At 42.8% G+C, this 18673-nt stretch overlaps 1 protein-coding gene across 1 annotated transcript in view; it reads left to right on the top strand.

The window, feature by feature from the left end:
• Nucleotides 1–18673, top strand: part of ARID1B (AT-rich interaction domain 1B) — a 440657-nt gene that overhangs the window by 308232 nt on the left and 113752 nt on the right. The window contains exon 6 of the mRNA XM_044917512.1: nt 1032–1275. Coding sequence (XP_044773447.1) covers nt 1032–1275 — 244 coding nt within the window. The remainder of the gene's footprint in view (nt 1–1031; nt 1276–18673) is intronic.

Raw genomic sequence — 18673 nt, 5'->3', positions numbered from 1 at the left:
ACGAGGGTGCAGAAGCCTGTTTTTCTCCTTTCTCCCTCAGCCTCCCTTCGTCCCCTTTAGCAGATGGTTCTGTCCTCAGTGCGGTCACCTTCGACCATAACTGACTAGCTGAGCTTCAGTTTCTGTATCTGTCAAACGGTGATTTTAACAACTGCCTTAGAGGGTGTTAGGAACAAATTAGTTGGCACTAAAAATTGTTTCTTTAGCTTAAAATTGTTATAAAAAAATAAGGTATAACATTAGGACTCATTTCTGCCAACATAACCTCAAAGGGGTTTATATTCACATTATCATTCAGAAACATACATATTAACTATTTTATTATAATGGCACTTACTTAGAATGCAAGAATTTCTCACCACAAGGTTTGGTTAAAATTTTGCTGTTCTTTGGGGCGCCTGGGTGCCTCAGTCGGTTGAGCACCCAACTCCTGATTTTGTCTCAGGGTCATGGGTCCCACACTGGGCTGCATGCTCGGTGCAGAGTCTGCTTAAGATTCCCTCTCTCTCCTTCTGCCCCTCCCCCTGCTCACATACACATGCATATGTGCACTCTCTCAAATAAATAAATAAATAAATGCTCTTCCATTAGAATATTATAGTTTGAAATTCAAACAGTCCTTCAATGTTGACTCTAAATAGAAGGATCCGGAACAGTAGTTTTCAGTGTTGAAGCCACCATTCCATTCAGATGGTAAGTCACCACCTCAAGTGCTGTTTCCTGTGACTCCTTGAACATGTGTGTTGGACTAGGTGCTGGTAGCTTAAAGGAAAGCTGTCAGATGGCTTTATGAAAGAGAGGTACAACTTTATTTACTTTTTGGGGCTGGAACAGATCTTAGGGTTCAACTCACGAGAGACCTCCTGGAAGTCTTCTAATAACAAGTGGCCACACTCTGAATTTTGGGAATTATCTAAGAAAAACTGTCTCTGAAAGGGACACTGTTAGGATTTTTAAATCATTTTTTGGTCAGGTATGGGTCCGAGTGTGTTACTCCATAAATATATGGTGTTTCTTTCTTTCTTTCTCAGGACCTGTCTGGCTCCATCGATGACCTCCCCACGGGAACGGAGGCAACTCTGAGCTCAGCAGTCAGTGCGTCTGGGTCCACGAGCAGCCAAGGGGATCAGAGCAACCCAGCTCAGTCACCTTTCTCTCCGCACGCATCACCCCATCTCTCCAGCATCCCTGGGGGCCCATCGCCTTCTCCTGTCGGCTCTCCTGTGGGCAGCAACCAGTCGCGATCTGGCCCGATTTCTCCTGCAAGTATTCCAGGTATTCATTTCTCAGTAACTACTATTTTACTCTGTAGTCAAGACAGACCTAGTGTTCATCGAGAGCAACATGCATGCCACTGCTTTCTTACTGTTGAAAAACCTGGTGATGTGAATTGTCACCAAAGCATTTGAGAGTTCCAGTTCCTAAAGATACTCAACTAATGAATATAAACACTCAATAAAATCACCAATTACTTTAATATTTTTGGCTTGGACATTCACCTCATGCTAGAAAATTATTTATTCTTAGCGAATTTTGTAATGCTTCTGTTCACTAAGGTGCTCTGTTAGTAAGTGCCACCAAGGTGAGACTGTGTGCAAGGATTGGCCTTAGTTTGTATGGTTCTGTTTAATTTATGCCAGGACGGATATTGTGTAGCCCATGTTTCGTGTTTACACTCACCTGTGTTTTACTTGGCCCGCACACATTCGGGTCCTTGTTACTGATAGAAACGGACCTTCTGATTTTGATACGAGGAGTTCATGTTCCAGTTAACTCTTGCATTCGTATTTCAGTGGTCTTACTGCTTCTGTATCTTCTGCTTCCTTTATTGTGTACGTAGGCTTATTTGTCTGTCGTGTCCAGCTTTCTTATGTCAGCATCACCCATTTCTTGTATCAGCAAACTAAATGTAATTTTTTTCCCTTGTAACTTTTGCGAGCACAGTCTAGGTGGCTGCCAGAAAAGTGCCTCTTACTAACCTATTAGAACTATATTAAATTGCTGATAAATTTTCTAATAGTTTACTCTGTTCTATTGAAAGCATGGATGGTAGTTTTATCCCTTCTTACCATTTTATTTCTTTTATATTTAAAAAAAGCTCATGATGGAATGTTTTATATATAAACATATATATAAATGTATAGAACATGCTAATCGTGAGACATAACTATCAAAGAATACTCATGAACCCACCATCCAGTTTAAGAATTGGAGTATCACCAAATGTTGTGTGTCTACCTGTGTGTTCCTCCCTTCTCTTCAGGCTTCTTCCTCTCCCCTGCCCCAAATACTCTCTGAATATTTTTTAATGGTTCTTTTTGGGGTTTTTTGAAGAATTTTATTGCAAAAATTCATAGAGTATATATCATTAGTTTTGTTTAGTTTTGAGATTTATAGAAATGTATTCATAGAAACATACTTAGAATGACTGTATCATTTTTTAGCCGAGCTGAGACACTTTGGGGGCAGGAAGGGTTGCTATTAATAATTATAAGACAATAGGCATAAACTAGGAAGGTTCTTGGCACAACAGGAAATGTGGTTACCCCATTTGTACTGTACTGTAAATGGTCTCCTAGAATTTACTTATTTAACTAAATATTCTGTTTCTAAGATTCATCCATATTTTAGAAAACAGCTATAATTTCGCACACTTTGATGAAGGCATTTTGATGTTAACCTTTCTTTCAAAAAAGAATCTCTGTCCTCACAGAGATTATAGTAAAACCTGGATTTATCTGCTTTTAATATTTTTTAAAGCTATGAATACTCTATATTTCAGAATTCCTTAGGCAATTTTTGGTTATGAGATGGTTTTTGAAGCATCACTTACCTAAACATTGGAAAGTCATATGTAAAATACTATATTTGTCGAGCAAGAACGCACTGCTTTCTAAATTGGATCAAAAGGACTTTTCTTAATAACTTCAATGAAGACTTTTCTGAGATATAAAGATATTGTAGTTTTTCATTTAAAATTCCTGACACAGGTAATTCACAATCTGATGATTTGCATACATACGTTTTATCATTCCGATGGGGATTTTGAGGCTTCCTCCTCACTGTTTGGATTTTGATGTGGTGTAGAACACATCCCCCAAGAAACGAGCTCGCTTGGGACACATGATAGCGCAGATTGTGGAGGAGGTAGCTCAGCAGGGGCACTGGCTTCAGCGTCTGCTGCTTCGTTCACTCATGTGCAGGGTTAAGTTGGTCAGCGGATGACGCTTCTGATGACCCATTAGCCCCATCTCAACAAGTCACGGCAGGTGGGGGCCTGGATAGGATTCTCTCTGCCTGCTTCCTGGGAAAGGAAGTTTTTAGTAGAAAGCTCTCAGGTTTCTTGGAAATGTTGTTTAAAGCATCCAGTTCGTTTTTAAACTTGGGTCCAAAATGCGAACTGCTCGGGGCCTCCATTTTCATTTCACCGCACACTTCCAGGCCTCTCCTCTGCATCGCCTGGTTCAGGGAAGAGATGCCACAGCAGAGGTTCCATCTGGGGGGAGGAAGGCTCTTCCAGTAGATCCGTAACCACGTTTGCTGAGGGCAATGGGGTACAGAGTCGTGGAATTGTATACAGCACGGCAAATGGAATGTCTCTTTCATGTTCATGTTACTGTAAGAGGAATAACCTCCTGGGAAATCTGGTTGGCAGTTTTGACACCTGTTCCCTGTTTTCCTGGCTGGAATCACAGATTACATTTCAGCGGGATGGACTTTTATAATCATCTTATGTCACCTCCTCATTTTACTGGCGCTTCCTCGTTGTGTAACCTTGGACAGGCCTCTAAGCCTCTCTGAGCCTCAGTTTCTGCATTTGTAAAGATAATAACTGTATCTCTTAGGGTTCCTGTAAAGTTCAAATGTGTTAATGCACATGAGGCAGGTACAGGGTCAGCACTCAGTGCATGTGAACTGTTGTTGCATACAGTTATTATTACCTGAGACCTAGAGGCTTGCCCCCGTGATTACCGCCCAGACCAGCACAGTTGGTTTGGGCAGCGAGTCTTCTGATTCTTAATCCAGCGGTGTTCTTGTTCAGTTCAGAAGACACGCATGTAAAGTTTCCAGTGATGACTTGCTGGGTTTACTGAGATCACTCAGTAGGACTGCCTTCAAGCGAGCCATGAAAGCATAATGTATTTTCACGAAGTTGAATCCATGTTTCTTCTAACTGGAAAAAAAAAAAATGATAAGTTAGTGGTTGATCTTCTTGGGGATTGGGTCTGAGAAGGCCAAGAGGAGACCAGAAGACAAGGGGAAAACAAGAATCCATACCCTTGCTTCATTTAGATCCTAGGCAAATTGATTGTTGTGTAATGTGATGGGCAGTCAGTCTAACATAAAATTTAACGATAGAGGTAGTTTAAAATCCAGGGTTATTTCTCATACTTTTGCATGTATCGAGACAGCATCAACTAACTGGTCAGTACACCCTCTTAGCAGCCAGGTGCAGTCGAGCAGGTTGCTCATGGACAAGGACATGGGCCGGAGGGGTAAATGAGAGTGAAATTCAGGCTGCTCTCCTTGGGAAGGGGCACCCTTTTTAAATTCATACAGAGGAGCCACACATCTATCTTGCCCTGGACCTCTTGGTGGTCATCCTCCATGGCTTGCATCCAGATACTACCTGTTTCTCCTCCTCTGTTCCCAAAGCTAAGCCCAGGGACGTTCAAACATCGGTTTTTGATAGATGTTCATCACAAACCTTGTATGTTGTTATCTGAAGGGGATTTGTTAAAAATCATGAAGGTTTTTGTTTGAAAAAAATTTTGGTCTTCTCTTTCCCTTCACCTAGCCTATATGCTCTTGTTTTTTTTCTTTTTTCAATGGATTCGTGTGAACTTGGTCATAGGTAATAAAACCACGTTTTAGAGATGGTCATAAAGTTGATTGTTCCTTTTTTATTTAACCAAATGCAAAGACACCTTCCCTTAGAGAATCATTAGGCCCATTTAGTAGTCTCACCTTCTCCTGTTCCCATCCCTAGTCCTCATGTTGAAGTTTTGTGAATCCATGCATTAGATCCTAAGCCCGATGTACGGTCTAACACCATTTGCTTCTGAGTCTGTCCTGGTGAAGTACGGATATCAGGTGGCGATGGCCCGGTGTCCCACCCAGGGCAGGAGACTCCCGACTGCTGCTTTGGGAATGTGTGGTTGGACTTTCCGCCCCCCCCCTTTTTTACTGTAATATTGTGCTTTCTTTCTCCCTGTTCCCTCCTCTCGTTGCCAGCACTAACTTGTTTCTTCTGACCTCGCTTCTCTTCCATTACCTCCCGCTCTAGATTGCTCCTGCCTCTCTCCGTGTGTCGCAGATTGACTCTTTCAATCATTGTCTCCGGCAAGTCATTGTTAAAACGCGCAGCTGGTGTGTAGCCGATAGCCGCGGCGGGGTAAAGCCAAACTGTCGTGGGGCTTCTTCCTACTGTTGCCTCCCAGGGTTTGTGAAAAAAAGAACAATCATTTTTCTCCATCTCTGTCCTGGTAAATGAAGTTGACAGCTAATGAGAACTATTACAGAGGTAGATAAACAAAAGCCCAGGAAAGCATCCCAAATGGCTGAATCTGCTTCTTGCCTGTTAAACCATTTCTCCACCCACTGCACATTTGCCCCCCTGTCCTGTTGCCTCCCAAACATTGTGAGTGTCATGGGGACGGCTGCCGTGATACATGCTGGCACCGCATCGGCCCTGGCACTGCCCTCGCTCAGTGGGGCTTTTCCTTCCTGCGTTCTTTTGAAAAGCAGGATGGAGATTTTCTATGGTAAGTAGCCACATGGATTCTCCCTTTGTTTGCACATTCCTGGGCTCCAGCCCTGCGGCAGTCGGCAGTCCGTAGTCAGAAGTTAAGGGTTTCAGCCCCGTCGTTCAATGTAAACAAGCATTGGAGAACCAAAATGTGTACGTTGTACGTTTCCCCCAGTGCCATGATACGTTTCCTTGTTTCTCCTTTTTGTTTTCATTTCTCCCTCCTCTTTATATTGGTGTATTTATATTTAGAGACAGAAACGAAGTATCTTCATCTTTCTAATTGGTAGTGTGCATGTATATACACATTTAAATCAGGCAAATCTCACATCGGGTGCAATTGATTTGAAAGGTCTGATGTTAGACATGTGGTTTCCCTTCTAATAAATGATCCCGTTGTACTTTTGCTGCTTACTGGCTCACATCCTAGAGTTATTTACCTTGGTTTTAGGAAAATAAACGATTGGGTCTTGCATGTATTGTGTAGGTCTGACACGGGGCCTCATTCGTCCCCACACGTAGCAAAGCTGACACAGCACAACATCAGAATGCATAGCTGTTGCCAGAAGATTTAGTGGGTGTTAATTTCACTTGTCTTGCCTCCAGAGCCAACCATGCCCGTTTACTAACAAAGCAAAAATGTAAATAAGCCCAACTTTTTTTTAATTTTTATTTTATTGGCCAAAGGCTTTTGTCAGCTTTTTCCTCCATGTGCTGGAAGCAGCAACAGTGTTAAATATTAAGAAGGGTGAGCATACAGTGGAGAGTGATGATGGGCAGGCAGAAATTAACTGTTCATAGCCTGATAAACATTTTTGTTTATAAAAACTTTAAATGTTCAGACTGCTGAGAATATTCATTGGTTTTGTTAACAGAGCTCTAAGGATAGTAACTGTAAATCCCTGAATAGATTTTCTCCCTTTTTTTTTTTTTTAAGCACTTGGCATCTGCACCAAGTCCAATTTTAGGTGAAGTTAAGACCCTTTCATCTGACAGCAGAAGGGCTATTGATTATAATAGGCTAGGACCAAAGATACAAATCTAGGTATTCATGTTGGCATCATGATGAATAGATGTTTGTTTTTCATGGTCATTCCTTCTGGCTTCGTCCTGGATCTTTATTATAAGACTAATCAAAGACCCCATCCTCCTGGCCGTCGTCAACAGAGATAAAGTTTCATCAAATATGAAAGTAAAATTCTTTCTTTTTGAGTTTTATGTGCCTTGCTGTTTGAGGTCTCGCCTCTCACATCGCCCTTTCCAGCTTGACTGCCGGCCAGAGGAGAGAGAGAGAGAGAGAGAGAGAGAGCGGGCTCGCGCGCATGAGAGGCTGTGGGTCAGGGCGGTTTAAGAGCTGAGAGACCATGAAGGAGGAGGGTGAGGTGGACCGAAGTCTTTCATTAATCTTTCAAGAGCGGTCCTCATCGCTCCGATCTTTTGCTATTCATGCCTCCCTCCTCTGGAAGCTCTCCTTTCCCTCCCTCTGCAGTTCGCTGGAGCATTTCCCCGGGTGCACACACACACACAGCTGCTTCCGGGGAGCCTCCTCCAGGAGCACACACCCCTCCCCCCCACACACACTCCGTGCCCCTTGACCTGTGCAGACTCACACCTGGCAGATACCTTCAGTTGCTGTCCTTCGAAAAGGATCACAGGTTTTAAGAGCCTGTAGAATCGGTTTGCCAGAGATCACCCTTCCACTCTCTTAAAGCACCAGTTACTTTACAGTTAAGCCTGATTTCTCTGAAGCATTATCATGTCAGTTCCTGGATGGTGAGTGATGCATCCAGCATACCCAACCAGTCCTAATGAATTTGTACCCCTCAGGAAAATCTCAGATACTAAAAGAATGAATTCCAAAAAAGGTGGCACATATTCGATTAAATATGGAAAATGACTCTTTTAGGGCAGCACTGTGGTATATCCTATGTAAGTGCTCACCTGCTTCTACCCTCCACTAAGCCAAGTGAGAGCTAGGATGTCTGTGGGAGCTGATAGAGCTGCAGATACAAACAAGAAGACACTCTGGTCAAAAAACTAATTTTCTTGCTTAATTTGACATTCAGACAAGCAGATTCTGGAAGGATGCTATAATGGGAAAGAGAAAAATGAATTGCATTTAGGAGTTAGTCATAGGCTGGAGTGAACAGGAAGGATTTTAGTGAGAGGAAATGATAGTTCCTGCTCTAATTTGTCAAGATTAGTACCTACAAAATGAACACCAGAGGGTGCAAGCCGTATCTCTCGATTTTTTTTTTTTAATCCATTCCCCTTGGATTTTTAGAACTCTTAGGGCTGAAAGCCTAACCCATCCTAAATAAAGAAATTTCCCACTTTTTAGTTTATCTTTGCTTAAAACGCAGGGTAAAATTCTGAATTTATTTCACTCTGTGTGAGTGGTTCTAACCCAGTTTCCTGTCATGGTCCCATCAGGAGCATCTGTCTCGGAGATGCCACTGCAGGGAGTGACACATTTTTTACTTGAAAGTGTGCACAGTCACCCTACCTGGTAATCTTCTTTTAAAACATCTATCAAGTGCCCCGTTTTGGCTTCTCTCGAAGTAGAAATCCTCCAACAGCTTGTTGCAAGGAAGATGCATGCTGCTTATTGGCAAGCTGAGCAGGGAAAAAAAAATTCTTAAACACAAAATGCCATTGATATATCCGTGTTTTTAATCTGTGGCAGCCTGGAAACCATCAATTCAGCAGTTCTACAAACCATGGAGAACTTCAGCCAGTATTTTTTTTTCCCTTACAAAGTAAACTATTTGTATGTTATACGAAACAGTAATTTCAGATCCGTTCCAAATGATGCTTTGCAGTACTTAAGAAAGCAACAATATATTTTGTCTTTGAGAGAGATGCGACTGCATTTCTGTAGGGCTTAGACACTAGAGCCTTCCCCTTTAGGGTACTGATTTAAAATTCAGACCAGGAGCCGTGTTATGGAGACTCAGCACTTTGTTGACATCGTGGTTGTTCTCCTGCTGTGTCTAGAGGGCAGGCTCCCCACTGCTGACCTGCAGCCAGATCCTTGCATTCTAAACAACTGGGGTTCTGAGCTACCCTTTTGAGGCCCCTTCTGACTCAAGTCAGGTATTCTGGTAATTGGGGAATGAGTATTTCTTCTTTTTTTCAAAAGCAGAAATTGTTTTCAATTCTTCCAGTCCAATCAATTTCAAATTAAACCTATTCCACTCCTTCTTCCATATTCAGAAATAAGAGAATATTAGGATTTTCTCAAAATATACATTTCCAGGTGGTCTTGCTCCCCCTCTCAGTTAAAAATTAAGTTATGCAGTTCAGTTTAAACTCTCCCTCTCGGTTTCCATTCCCTTTCTTGGGTCTTCTGCATATGAAAACATAGAAAAACCTGTGTCACCAGGGAAATACTTGGTGTCTCCTTCCCACTCGGTGAGAATTGCGGTGACTAATGTGTGTACGTGGCTGATCCAGCAGCCCACGCCCACTTCTCCATTATTTTTTTTACACTGTTCACGGAAGAAGCACTTCAATCTCCTTGTTGACTGTTTGATTTCAGTTCTTGAGCCGAGCAGACCGTCAGCCCTCTAAACTTGTGTTGAACTGAGTGTTGTTGCTCCTTGAATCAGCAGTGCCCTGCGACTGTCGAAATGCCGTTGGCATTGACCTGCACTGTTCGCTGCCTTCACGGGGAGCGAGGAATTGGAACGGAGGGTACCAAAGCTTTTGTGAACTAATCTTAGCCTGGAAGTAAAAGTTTCACAAATCATTCGACTATGCATTTTGGAAAAAGGTGATAAAATGAGTAGTACTTACGGTCAGGATGTCCCTAAAGCTGATTTCACAAACTTCTGATCTATGTTACCATATTTTCTAAAGGGAACAGATACCAGTTGTGAAGAGAACAAAACCGTTTTACAGCGGGTGTTATGTTTATTTCTCTATGTTCCGATAACCCTGGAGCCAGGATTATGATGATGTGTTGATTGATTATAGCCTTTTAAGTCTCTTACTAATCAGTTTCATCACTTACTCTCAGCTCACACCCTTGCACCTTTGATTTCTCTTCCATAACAGGGTGATGTGGGTTGTCATTGACTAATGAAGAACAGAATTGGTTTCGGCATGAGACAAACGGAATGCCGACACCAATCCTAAAATGCATTAATCTTTAATAATTCACATCTGCATGTTTATAAATGATATAACCAGGGATTGTTAATGTTGATATTCTCCCTTCCAAACAGAAAGTGACACAGGAGTTTGTACTTGCAAACTACATTAAATGCATATAGCCGAATGCCAAGAATGTGACCTTGCTAAGGATGCCAAATGTATTAATTCATTGGGTGGCTTTTTGAAAAGTAGCATGTTCTACTTTTGCTGTTGGATAAATCAGGTGATTTCCTGAGGAAGGCCAGCTGGCCCAATGGCTCATTTTCCTTCCGTCCTTGTTTATCGTTCTCTTTCATTCATTAATTCAGCCAAGTGATGAATACATCTGCTGCTGCGGGCATGTTTTTAGGAACTGGGGAAAATGCATTGAACATGAATGACGAAGGGCCCTGTCCTCATGAAACTTAAATTCTAGTGGGAAAGCTGGGAAATGAGCAAATAAGTATATAATTTATTGTCAGGTATTGTTGGGGGAAAATCGGGTAGTTTCTTTTAGATAGCAGTGATTGGGGAAGGTGTCTCATATTTTTTCTTTTTTAAGATTTTATTTATCACAAGCAGGGGGGGAGCGGCAGGCAGAGGGAGAAGCAGGGTCCCGGCTGAGCAAGGAACCCCATGGGGGACTCTATCCCAGGACCCTGGGATCATGACCTGAGCCAGAGGCAGACACTTAACGACTGAGCCACCCAGGCATCCCTAGGGGAAGGTGTCTCTTAGAAATTCATATTCGCACTGAGAACTCAGTGATCAAAGGGCAAAAGCAAGCCGTGTGAATGTCTGGGAAAGAGGTATCCACGCGGAGCAGTGAGCGAGCACACAGGCCCTGAATCAGTGGTGTTTTTGGTGTGCTGGGCAGGGGAGACACAGGGAAGTCACTGGGGCTTGAGCACAGTAAAGAGGGGGAGATGGAGACAGAATGGGTAGGCAGTTAGATTGGAGAGTAACCAAGAGCCTGCTTATAAAGGGCTTGTAGGTTATGATCAGGATTTAGGAGCTTACTTTAAGTCTGATTGGAAGACATGTGGCAGGTAGAGAAGGCAGAGAATGGCACAATCCAGTATAGGCTTTAAAAGGATCATTCTGGCTGCTGAGTGGACCGTAGGGGGCGAGGGTGGAAATGGGGAGATGGGCTAGGAGGCTACTTCAGTAGCCTAGGGGAAGTTGGTCATGTCTGGATGTGTGAGTAGCAGAAGGGGACGGAAGGGTTTTGGGCCCTAAGATTGGATTCTCTACAGTGGAAGACAAAGGAGAAATTAGTTTTTAGGGGGGAATCAAGAGTTTGGTTTTGAACATGTTACATTTGAGATGTTTATTAGGCTTCCAAAGGGAGATTTTGAATAGGCAGCCGGTTCTAAGAAGAATCTGGATTCTGAGCAGAGATCTCAGCTGCAGAAGTAAGTTTGTGAGTCATCAGAGTTCTAGATGACGTTACCTAGGGCACCTAGCCTGCATCATAACCACCTCGAGGGCTTGGGAAGGCAGGTGACTAGGCCCCACACCCCGGTTCTGATTCGGTAGGTTTGGGGTAGAGCTGAAAATTTGCATTTCCAACAAGTTCCTAGTTAGTGCTGAAGCTGCTGGTCTGGGACCTGCTGACCTGGGGATTGAGTGAAGGCCAGTGGTTCCCAACCCTGGCTGACAGAACACCCCAAGAGAGGATGGGTGCGAGGCCCAGCCCCAGAGCTGCCAAGTCACCCGGGCTGTCTGCAGTCCTCCACCAGGACTTTTTAAAAAGCTCTCCAGGTGATTCTTATGTGCAGCCAAGGTTGAGAAATACTGAGAGAAGAATTCTGAGGACTGAACCCTAGGGCGCTGAGAAATGTAGAGAACAGGGAAAGGACCAGCCAGTGGTGTAAGTGGAAAACCAGGGAGAGTGTGGTGTTCTGGAAGCCCCGCAAGAAAGTGTTTCTAGAATGTGGAGAGACCCAACTGCGTCCAGGACAGCTTAGCACTCCCCTCGAAGTGTCCCGAGGGCATGTTTTGGAGGGAGTTGGATCTGTGTATGTATTGGTCATAGGAAATTTTATGGATAAATAGCTCGTTTCTTTAGGGCAGCATATTGTAATTTTTTTGACCTTTCTATAAATAGGTTGTGATTCAGTTGAAATTATAATGTCACAGGAAGAAAATTCTTGTGATAAAATAACTGCTATATTCTCAGGCCTAACTCAGATATTAATAGAATTCCTAGTTTCACAATTGTTCCTTTAAGTCTATTTCACACAAAATCCAAGAATCGTATCATTTAAATTCTACTTGAAAAAAGACAAAAACCTACATTTTTTGAGAGCTGAACCTATGTGTATAGGTGTTTGTTTTTTTAATGTGGCATCAGTGCCTTTTATTAGAAGTAATCAGAGGGACATCTCAGCTCTTTCCACAGTTTGGCTATTGTGGACATTGCTGCTATAAACATCGGGGTGCATGTTCCCCTTCGGATCCCTACATTTGTATCTTTGGGGTAAATACCCACTAGTGCAATTGCTGGGTCGTAGGGTGGCTCTATTTTTAACTTCTTGAGGAACCTCCGTACAGATGAATGGATAAAGAAGATGTATATATATATACGATGGAATATTACTCAGCCATCAGAAAGGACAAATACTTACCATTTACATCGACATGGATGGAACTGGAGGGGATTGTGCTGAGTGAAGTAAGTCAGTCAGAGAAAGACAATTATCATATGGCTTCACTCATATGTGGAATATAAGAAACGGCGCAGAGGATCATAGGGAAAGGGAGGGAAAACTGAAAGGGAAGTCTTCAGAGAGGGAGACAAACCACAAGAGACTCTTAACTCTGGGAAACAAACTGAGGGTCGCTGGAGGGGAGGTGGATGGAGGGATGGGGTAGCTGGGTGACGGGCATGAAGGAGGGCATGTGATGTGATGAGCACTGGGTGTTATATGCAACTGATGAATCACTGAACTCTACATCTGAAACTAATGATGTACTGTGTGTTGGCTAATTGAATTTAAATTATATATAAAGAAGTAGACAGAGGGAACTAGTTCAGTGCTGGTTGTGATTTTATGTCAGCTCTTTGCTCCTAGAGCTGAGTTCCTTTTGCCTGGAATGTCCGTCCCGCCCCTCGCTAGCCTGGTAAACTCCTACTTATTCTTGAAGATCCAACTCCAGCGTCTTTCCCTTTGCAAAGCCCTACTGATCCCTCCATGTGAAAGAGAGTCCAGCTGTCCTTCCATGGTCGTCCAGCTGGCCCAGGGGCCTGTCGGGGGCAGGGAGCCCTGCTTCCTTTTCATCCCTGGTGCCAAGCATAATGCCTGGCAAGTCAGAGCACACTCAGTGAATGCTGACCAAATTAAAGAGCTTCCAGTTCGCTTAAAATAAACAGGAACTCAAGAAAAGTAAGTTTTAAAATTGATTACTTATATGACCTTTCCTCCTGTGGGCTGGGAGCCATCTTTGTGCCTTTGTATTTCACAGTTTATGGGATCATTCTATTTCCGTTTCTCCTGAAAGAGATTCCACTGTGACAGATTATTTTACTTCCTTTTCCCTTAAAAATAGCACCTGAAATAGTCATCATAAGGTGTGTCAGTCTAAACCAGACCTCTGCGTATGTAGACCCTGCCTGATTTTAGTCCATCATGCACAGAAATTGTGCTACATAAATACGATAGCAGAATTCTGGAATTGTCCAATATCCAACTTTTTCATCATCTCATTATTTTAAATATCTATTACTAATAACTAACCCTATTTTCAAAGAAAATAATTTTATAAAAAATATACAGAAACCATGTAGCCGGGGCGCCTGGGTGGCTCAGTCAGTTAAGCGTCTGCCTTTGGCTCAGGTCATGATCTCAGGGTCCTGGGATTGAGCGCTGTGTCTGGCTCCCTGCTCAGCGGGGAGTCTGCTTCCCCCTCTACCCCTCCCCACAACTCATGCTGGCTCGCTCGCTCTCATTAAAAAAAAAAAAAATCTAAAAAGAAACTATGTTGCCTGTAATTCCAGTATTTTATCTGTTGGTCCCAAATTTATAGATACTGTGCTATTTTCCTCAAATTCTAATATTTAATAGCCAAATTGTGTATCTTTTCCTGTGTTATTGTCCGTCTGCAAGGAGCATAGAAAGGCCTGAGGCCTGACCACATGGAGCCCCTCTGGGTCTGGAAAGCAAGGTGTTGATCCCCGCAAGGTACATGAGCACTGCTGTGCGGGTTTCTGGGGTGGATACAAGGTGATTGCAGTGAGTAAGCATCAGCGTGTGGCACTTTTCACAGCTACTCATGTGTGCGGTTGAGAGTTGTTATGACATGTGGGGACCAGGAATGAGAAATCGGTGACAAGAGAGGATGGAGGCAAAGGAAACTTTTATCAAAGGAAAGAAAGTGCCTTGGCTTTAAAAAGGCTGGTCTCTATCAGGCAGCACAGAGCAGTGATCAAGTGGAAAAAAGGGAGCAGGCAGGCGCCTCATCTAATCATTCTCCTGGGGGCCCAGGTGGACAAATTGGCAACCCTGTTCACAGCTTTTTTTTCCTCTCCCCTTTGTACCATAAGAACTGCTAATCGGATCCATGCTGCTGCAACTGTGGTTAGTTATTAACAGAATAAAAGCAGATTTCTTCAAAAGAACGGGTGGGGGAAAGGACTATACAAAATTGCAAGGTTGTTAGAATCTTAAATGCACAGCAGTCGATTTTTCCCTTATTCTGAATTATACGATGAATACAAGTCTTTCATCTGTCACTATACCCATTTCTTCAGAAGGCCCCCAAATATTAAGCTTCTCAAACAAAAAAGGCATCTTAGAAAGAGGAAAAATATTGAGGAGGAATAAGAATGGGTAAGAGTGGGGGGAAATTAGGTTTTGTTTTTATTAATTTGGCCTAGTGAGAGAGAGATAAACTGCATGCTCGATCTGGTTTCCCCTCCTCTGCCTCTTACCTGACATCAAAGCAGGGATTAGAGCAGATTTCGCTGGTAGCTGTTCTGCATTCTCTGTCTGGTATTGTGCGTGAGTCAAGTTCAGAACCTACCAGTTCCTTATAAGTGACGGAGCGCCGTGGGGCTACACCTCCTGGGCCACGCTGTGTTCCATCCATGCGCACATACACTTCCCCCACCTCGAGGGGGGTTTTCTGCACCCCACAGACCTTCAGATTGGATACCTGAGCTTGAAAGCTATTGACAAGAGGGTATGTCTATGAGAATGCTGAGTATAGACAAGGAGCAGATTTTCAGTCCCGTAGTGTGTATGCTTCATGAAGTACGTCTCTGATGTTCGTAATGGAGACCTCCTGAGATGCCCAAGATGCCCAAAGATGGAAGTGGCTCCTGCTTTCAACCAAATCACATTTCTAGTCCTGTCACCGATTTCCTATTTGTTTCTTCACACCTGAAATGAGCTAGAGTCGATAAACTTTCCCTGAAGTTTTGTCGTTTATTTACTGACCATTTCTTCTTTCCACAACCACAGTTTAGAACCACAGTTTAGTCACTTCACTGGAGTAACTGGGGGAGTGCAGCCCATCTGAACTGAACGGGGCTGAGAGGAGCGTGGCCGGCCACGTGGAGCCATGTTGCTCAGGCCCGGCAGCGGCGACAGAGCAGGAGTGAAAAATCATGCTTCAGTAAAACCAGAAACCACCTTTCCCGCTCCTTCCAGGCCACTTGGGAATAGTCCAAACTAAGAGCATTCTGTTTTAAAGCTGAGAATCTCCTGTATGTAAATGTTTTAGGACTCTAGTTTATCTTCAGTCAAAGCTTGTAGTGACCTAACAGTGAAGTCTAGAAATTGGTATTACCTTGTATTTCCTAGCTTGACTTGTTGCAAACCTACAAGAGCCTGTTCAGGTCTTATCTCAAGTTCTCTGTAGAAAGTGTCCGCCCAGAAAGGCCTGGAATGCGTTTCAGATAATCAGACTACTGAGCTGACTTCCTTGTGAGAGACATGATGTAACTTTAGTATATTTAATTAATAAAAGCAGGCAATTGGAAAAATTCTGGTTTGAATCCAGGGGACTAGATGGAGTAATAATGTATTATACCAAGTTGGTCTCTGTAATCAAAGCAAACAGAACTCTGAAGCATTCGTAGCACACGCCTGTGAAGGCACTGTTCTTCCACAGAGTGCACCACACTGGCATTTTGTTCATGATTTGTCAGCTGATAGGCCTTTGGGGCTCTTCTATCCAGGACGCGCTAGCAGTGAGGGTAAGAAAGAGACTCCAAATCCTCAGGCTACAGCAGGACCAATAGTTGCAAAGCTTAATCCAGCTGATGGTGACTGATGGCTTGTTTAGAATGAAGATGTGTGACTCCCCTTGGGGTTCTGTCATGCTTGGGGCATCCTGGGAATTTCCTCATTCCCTTAATGGCTCAGAAGTACACAGGTCAGGCACACCTCCGCTGTGCTGATGTATCTATATTTTTAGGACCGAAGGGCACATCAGCAGTTGACATTATCTTGGGTAAGGATTTAGAAAAATTTAACCCTACTTTGAATGAACATTTGAGCCATAGGACATGGAAGAGTTTGTCTTCCCAGGCTCAGGCTAACTCTTTAAAGTTGCTGGGGGACCAGGTTGCTATGGTTCGTTCCCACTGGAGGGCACAGGTAGGGGAGAGCGTTACTTTGTGTTTTATACTGCTTTTATTTGAGATGGGGTCACGATGAAGAATTGTGTTGGTAGCGTGCTCACAGCTGCTCTCCCATCCTCCAAACCCCAAGGCAACACCAAATAACATGAAGTACCGTATGTCCACACTCAGGCACTTGAGATAAACTCTTAACTGTATCCACTAAGCTGGAACCTGAGCAGATTCTGTCTTTGAGATGTCTGCTTTGGAGTATATTAAAGTTTCCTTTCTTGAAGCGAATGAACTAGAAGACACTGACAGAAAGATACCACACTCAAAGTAATTTGTGGATTTTCTGGCTCATTTAAATAAATGCTTAAGACGAGGACATTTGATGAATATATGGATTATTGAAAACTCAATTTTCACCCACACTGTTGCCATTAAGCCTTATGCAGGTATTTAAAGTTCACTAAAGAAAATGACTAGTGATATCCTTGCTGCTCAAATTGCAGAGCTGCACTAACTTACCACACACACTGGTTTGGGTACTATCTTAGATAAGATGTCCGAAGATTACCACAGATACGGAGTCCAACTACACAACCCACTGGTGTCCTCTCTGAACCAAATCATATTTGTCATTTATCATGGCAGAAGAAAAGATCCTAGCTGGTACTTCGTGTTTCAGAAATTAAATAACTTCTATGAATACAGCCCACAGTAAGAAGTTACAGTTCTCTTACCAGCAGGATTGGCAGAATATAAGAAATACGTCCTCCAGAAGAGTTATAAAGTCAGGCTGTGGCAGGTAAAACCCATACTTTGCTTTAAAGATTTGGGAAAGAGCTGATTTCCATAACATGAAGAAAGTATGAGGATAACGTCAGAATAAAAGATCCGAAGATCTTAGTTTTGGATGCAGCAGAATTGAGTAACAGGGGGACGTGCAAGATGAAAGTCGATCTGGGTCATGACATACTGGTAATTAGTAGGAATAATTTCTACAATGTGGTTTATTTTTTAACTCCTCACTAAAGTTAGTGTTGCCTCCAAAAATTCTTGAAGAATAACTCAATTCCTAATTGTTAAAAACAATGAAATAGATAGTGATTTTGTCGCAGCATTCTAGGGAAAGAACTTGATCATAGTAGGATTATTAGTAAAGTGACCGGAAGTACTTCCTATTTCTTCTCAAAATTCCACAGCAACCAGTTAGCAATTTAATTCATATGAATTCACAGACCCTACTTTTTTCTAATAAACCTTTCTGACCCTTGTTAATTTCAAGGAATTTATGAATAGGCTCCAAGTCTTTGCTATCAAACACCCCATGGTTCCCCATGTACCTTACCTGTCCTTATTGAGGAAGATTGGATGGCAAAATTGCCCAGGCTTCTATGGATTAACATGTCATTTCATGTTAATTTTAAGAAGCCAATCCCCTTGGATGACCAATGAAGGAATCTCATGTAGGACATGGCCTTCTCCATAGTAAGGGCTCAGTGGTTTTTTACTTCATTGTTTACATTCCAGCACAAGGGTCTCCTATTTACATCAGAACTTGTAAGACAAACACGCACTCTGGATTTTGTTCTCCCTTTATCCACTTTTGCCCAAAGTCAGCTAATGAGACAAAACTGGAAGGAGAAAATGGATTCCTGGCAAAATTGACATCAAGTAAGATCTGTCATTCAAACTCCAGTGTTGCCATGTTGATTAATTATATCACTGTCATATCTTAGAAAACTAAAACCTTTCTACTTTTGTTGATTATTATCATTATTATTATTCTGGCTGCAATAGTGTAAACGGAGGAAATCTGCTTTTTCTCTGGCTACTACAACTTTTGAAAAATGGAATTTCTGGGTGTTTCTTTGCCTATTAGTATTGCATATTAAGATAGCACAGTATTACTTGAAAAAGGATGAATGATGTGTTTGCCAGAGGCTGTTGTAGTTCAGAGTTAGTGGTTTTTTTTTTTTTTTTTAAGATTTATTTATTTATTTTGAGAGAGCAAGAATGAGAGAGAGAGAGAGAGTACATGAGTGGGGGAGGGTCAGAGGGAGAAGCAGGCTCCTCGCTGAGCAGGGAGCCCAATGCGGGACTCGATCCCAGGACTCCGGGATCATGACCTGAGCCGAAGGCAGTTGCTTAACCAACTGAGCCACCCAGGCGCCCCTGGAGTTAGTGTTTTTGTTCTTACTGAATTTCTGTAG

This window comes from Neomonachus schauinslandi, chromosome 8 (assembly GCF_002201575.2).
Source record: "Neomonachus schauinslandi chromosome 8, ASM220157v2, whole genome shotgun sequence".
NCBI lineage: Eukaryota > Metazoa > Chordata > Mammalia > Carnivora > Phocidae > Neomonachus > Neomonachus schauinslandi.
This window is presented reverse-complemented; position numbering and strand designations above follow the sequence as displayed.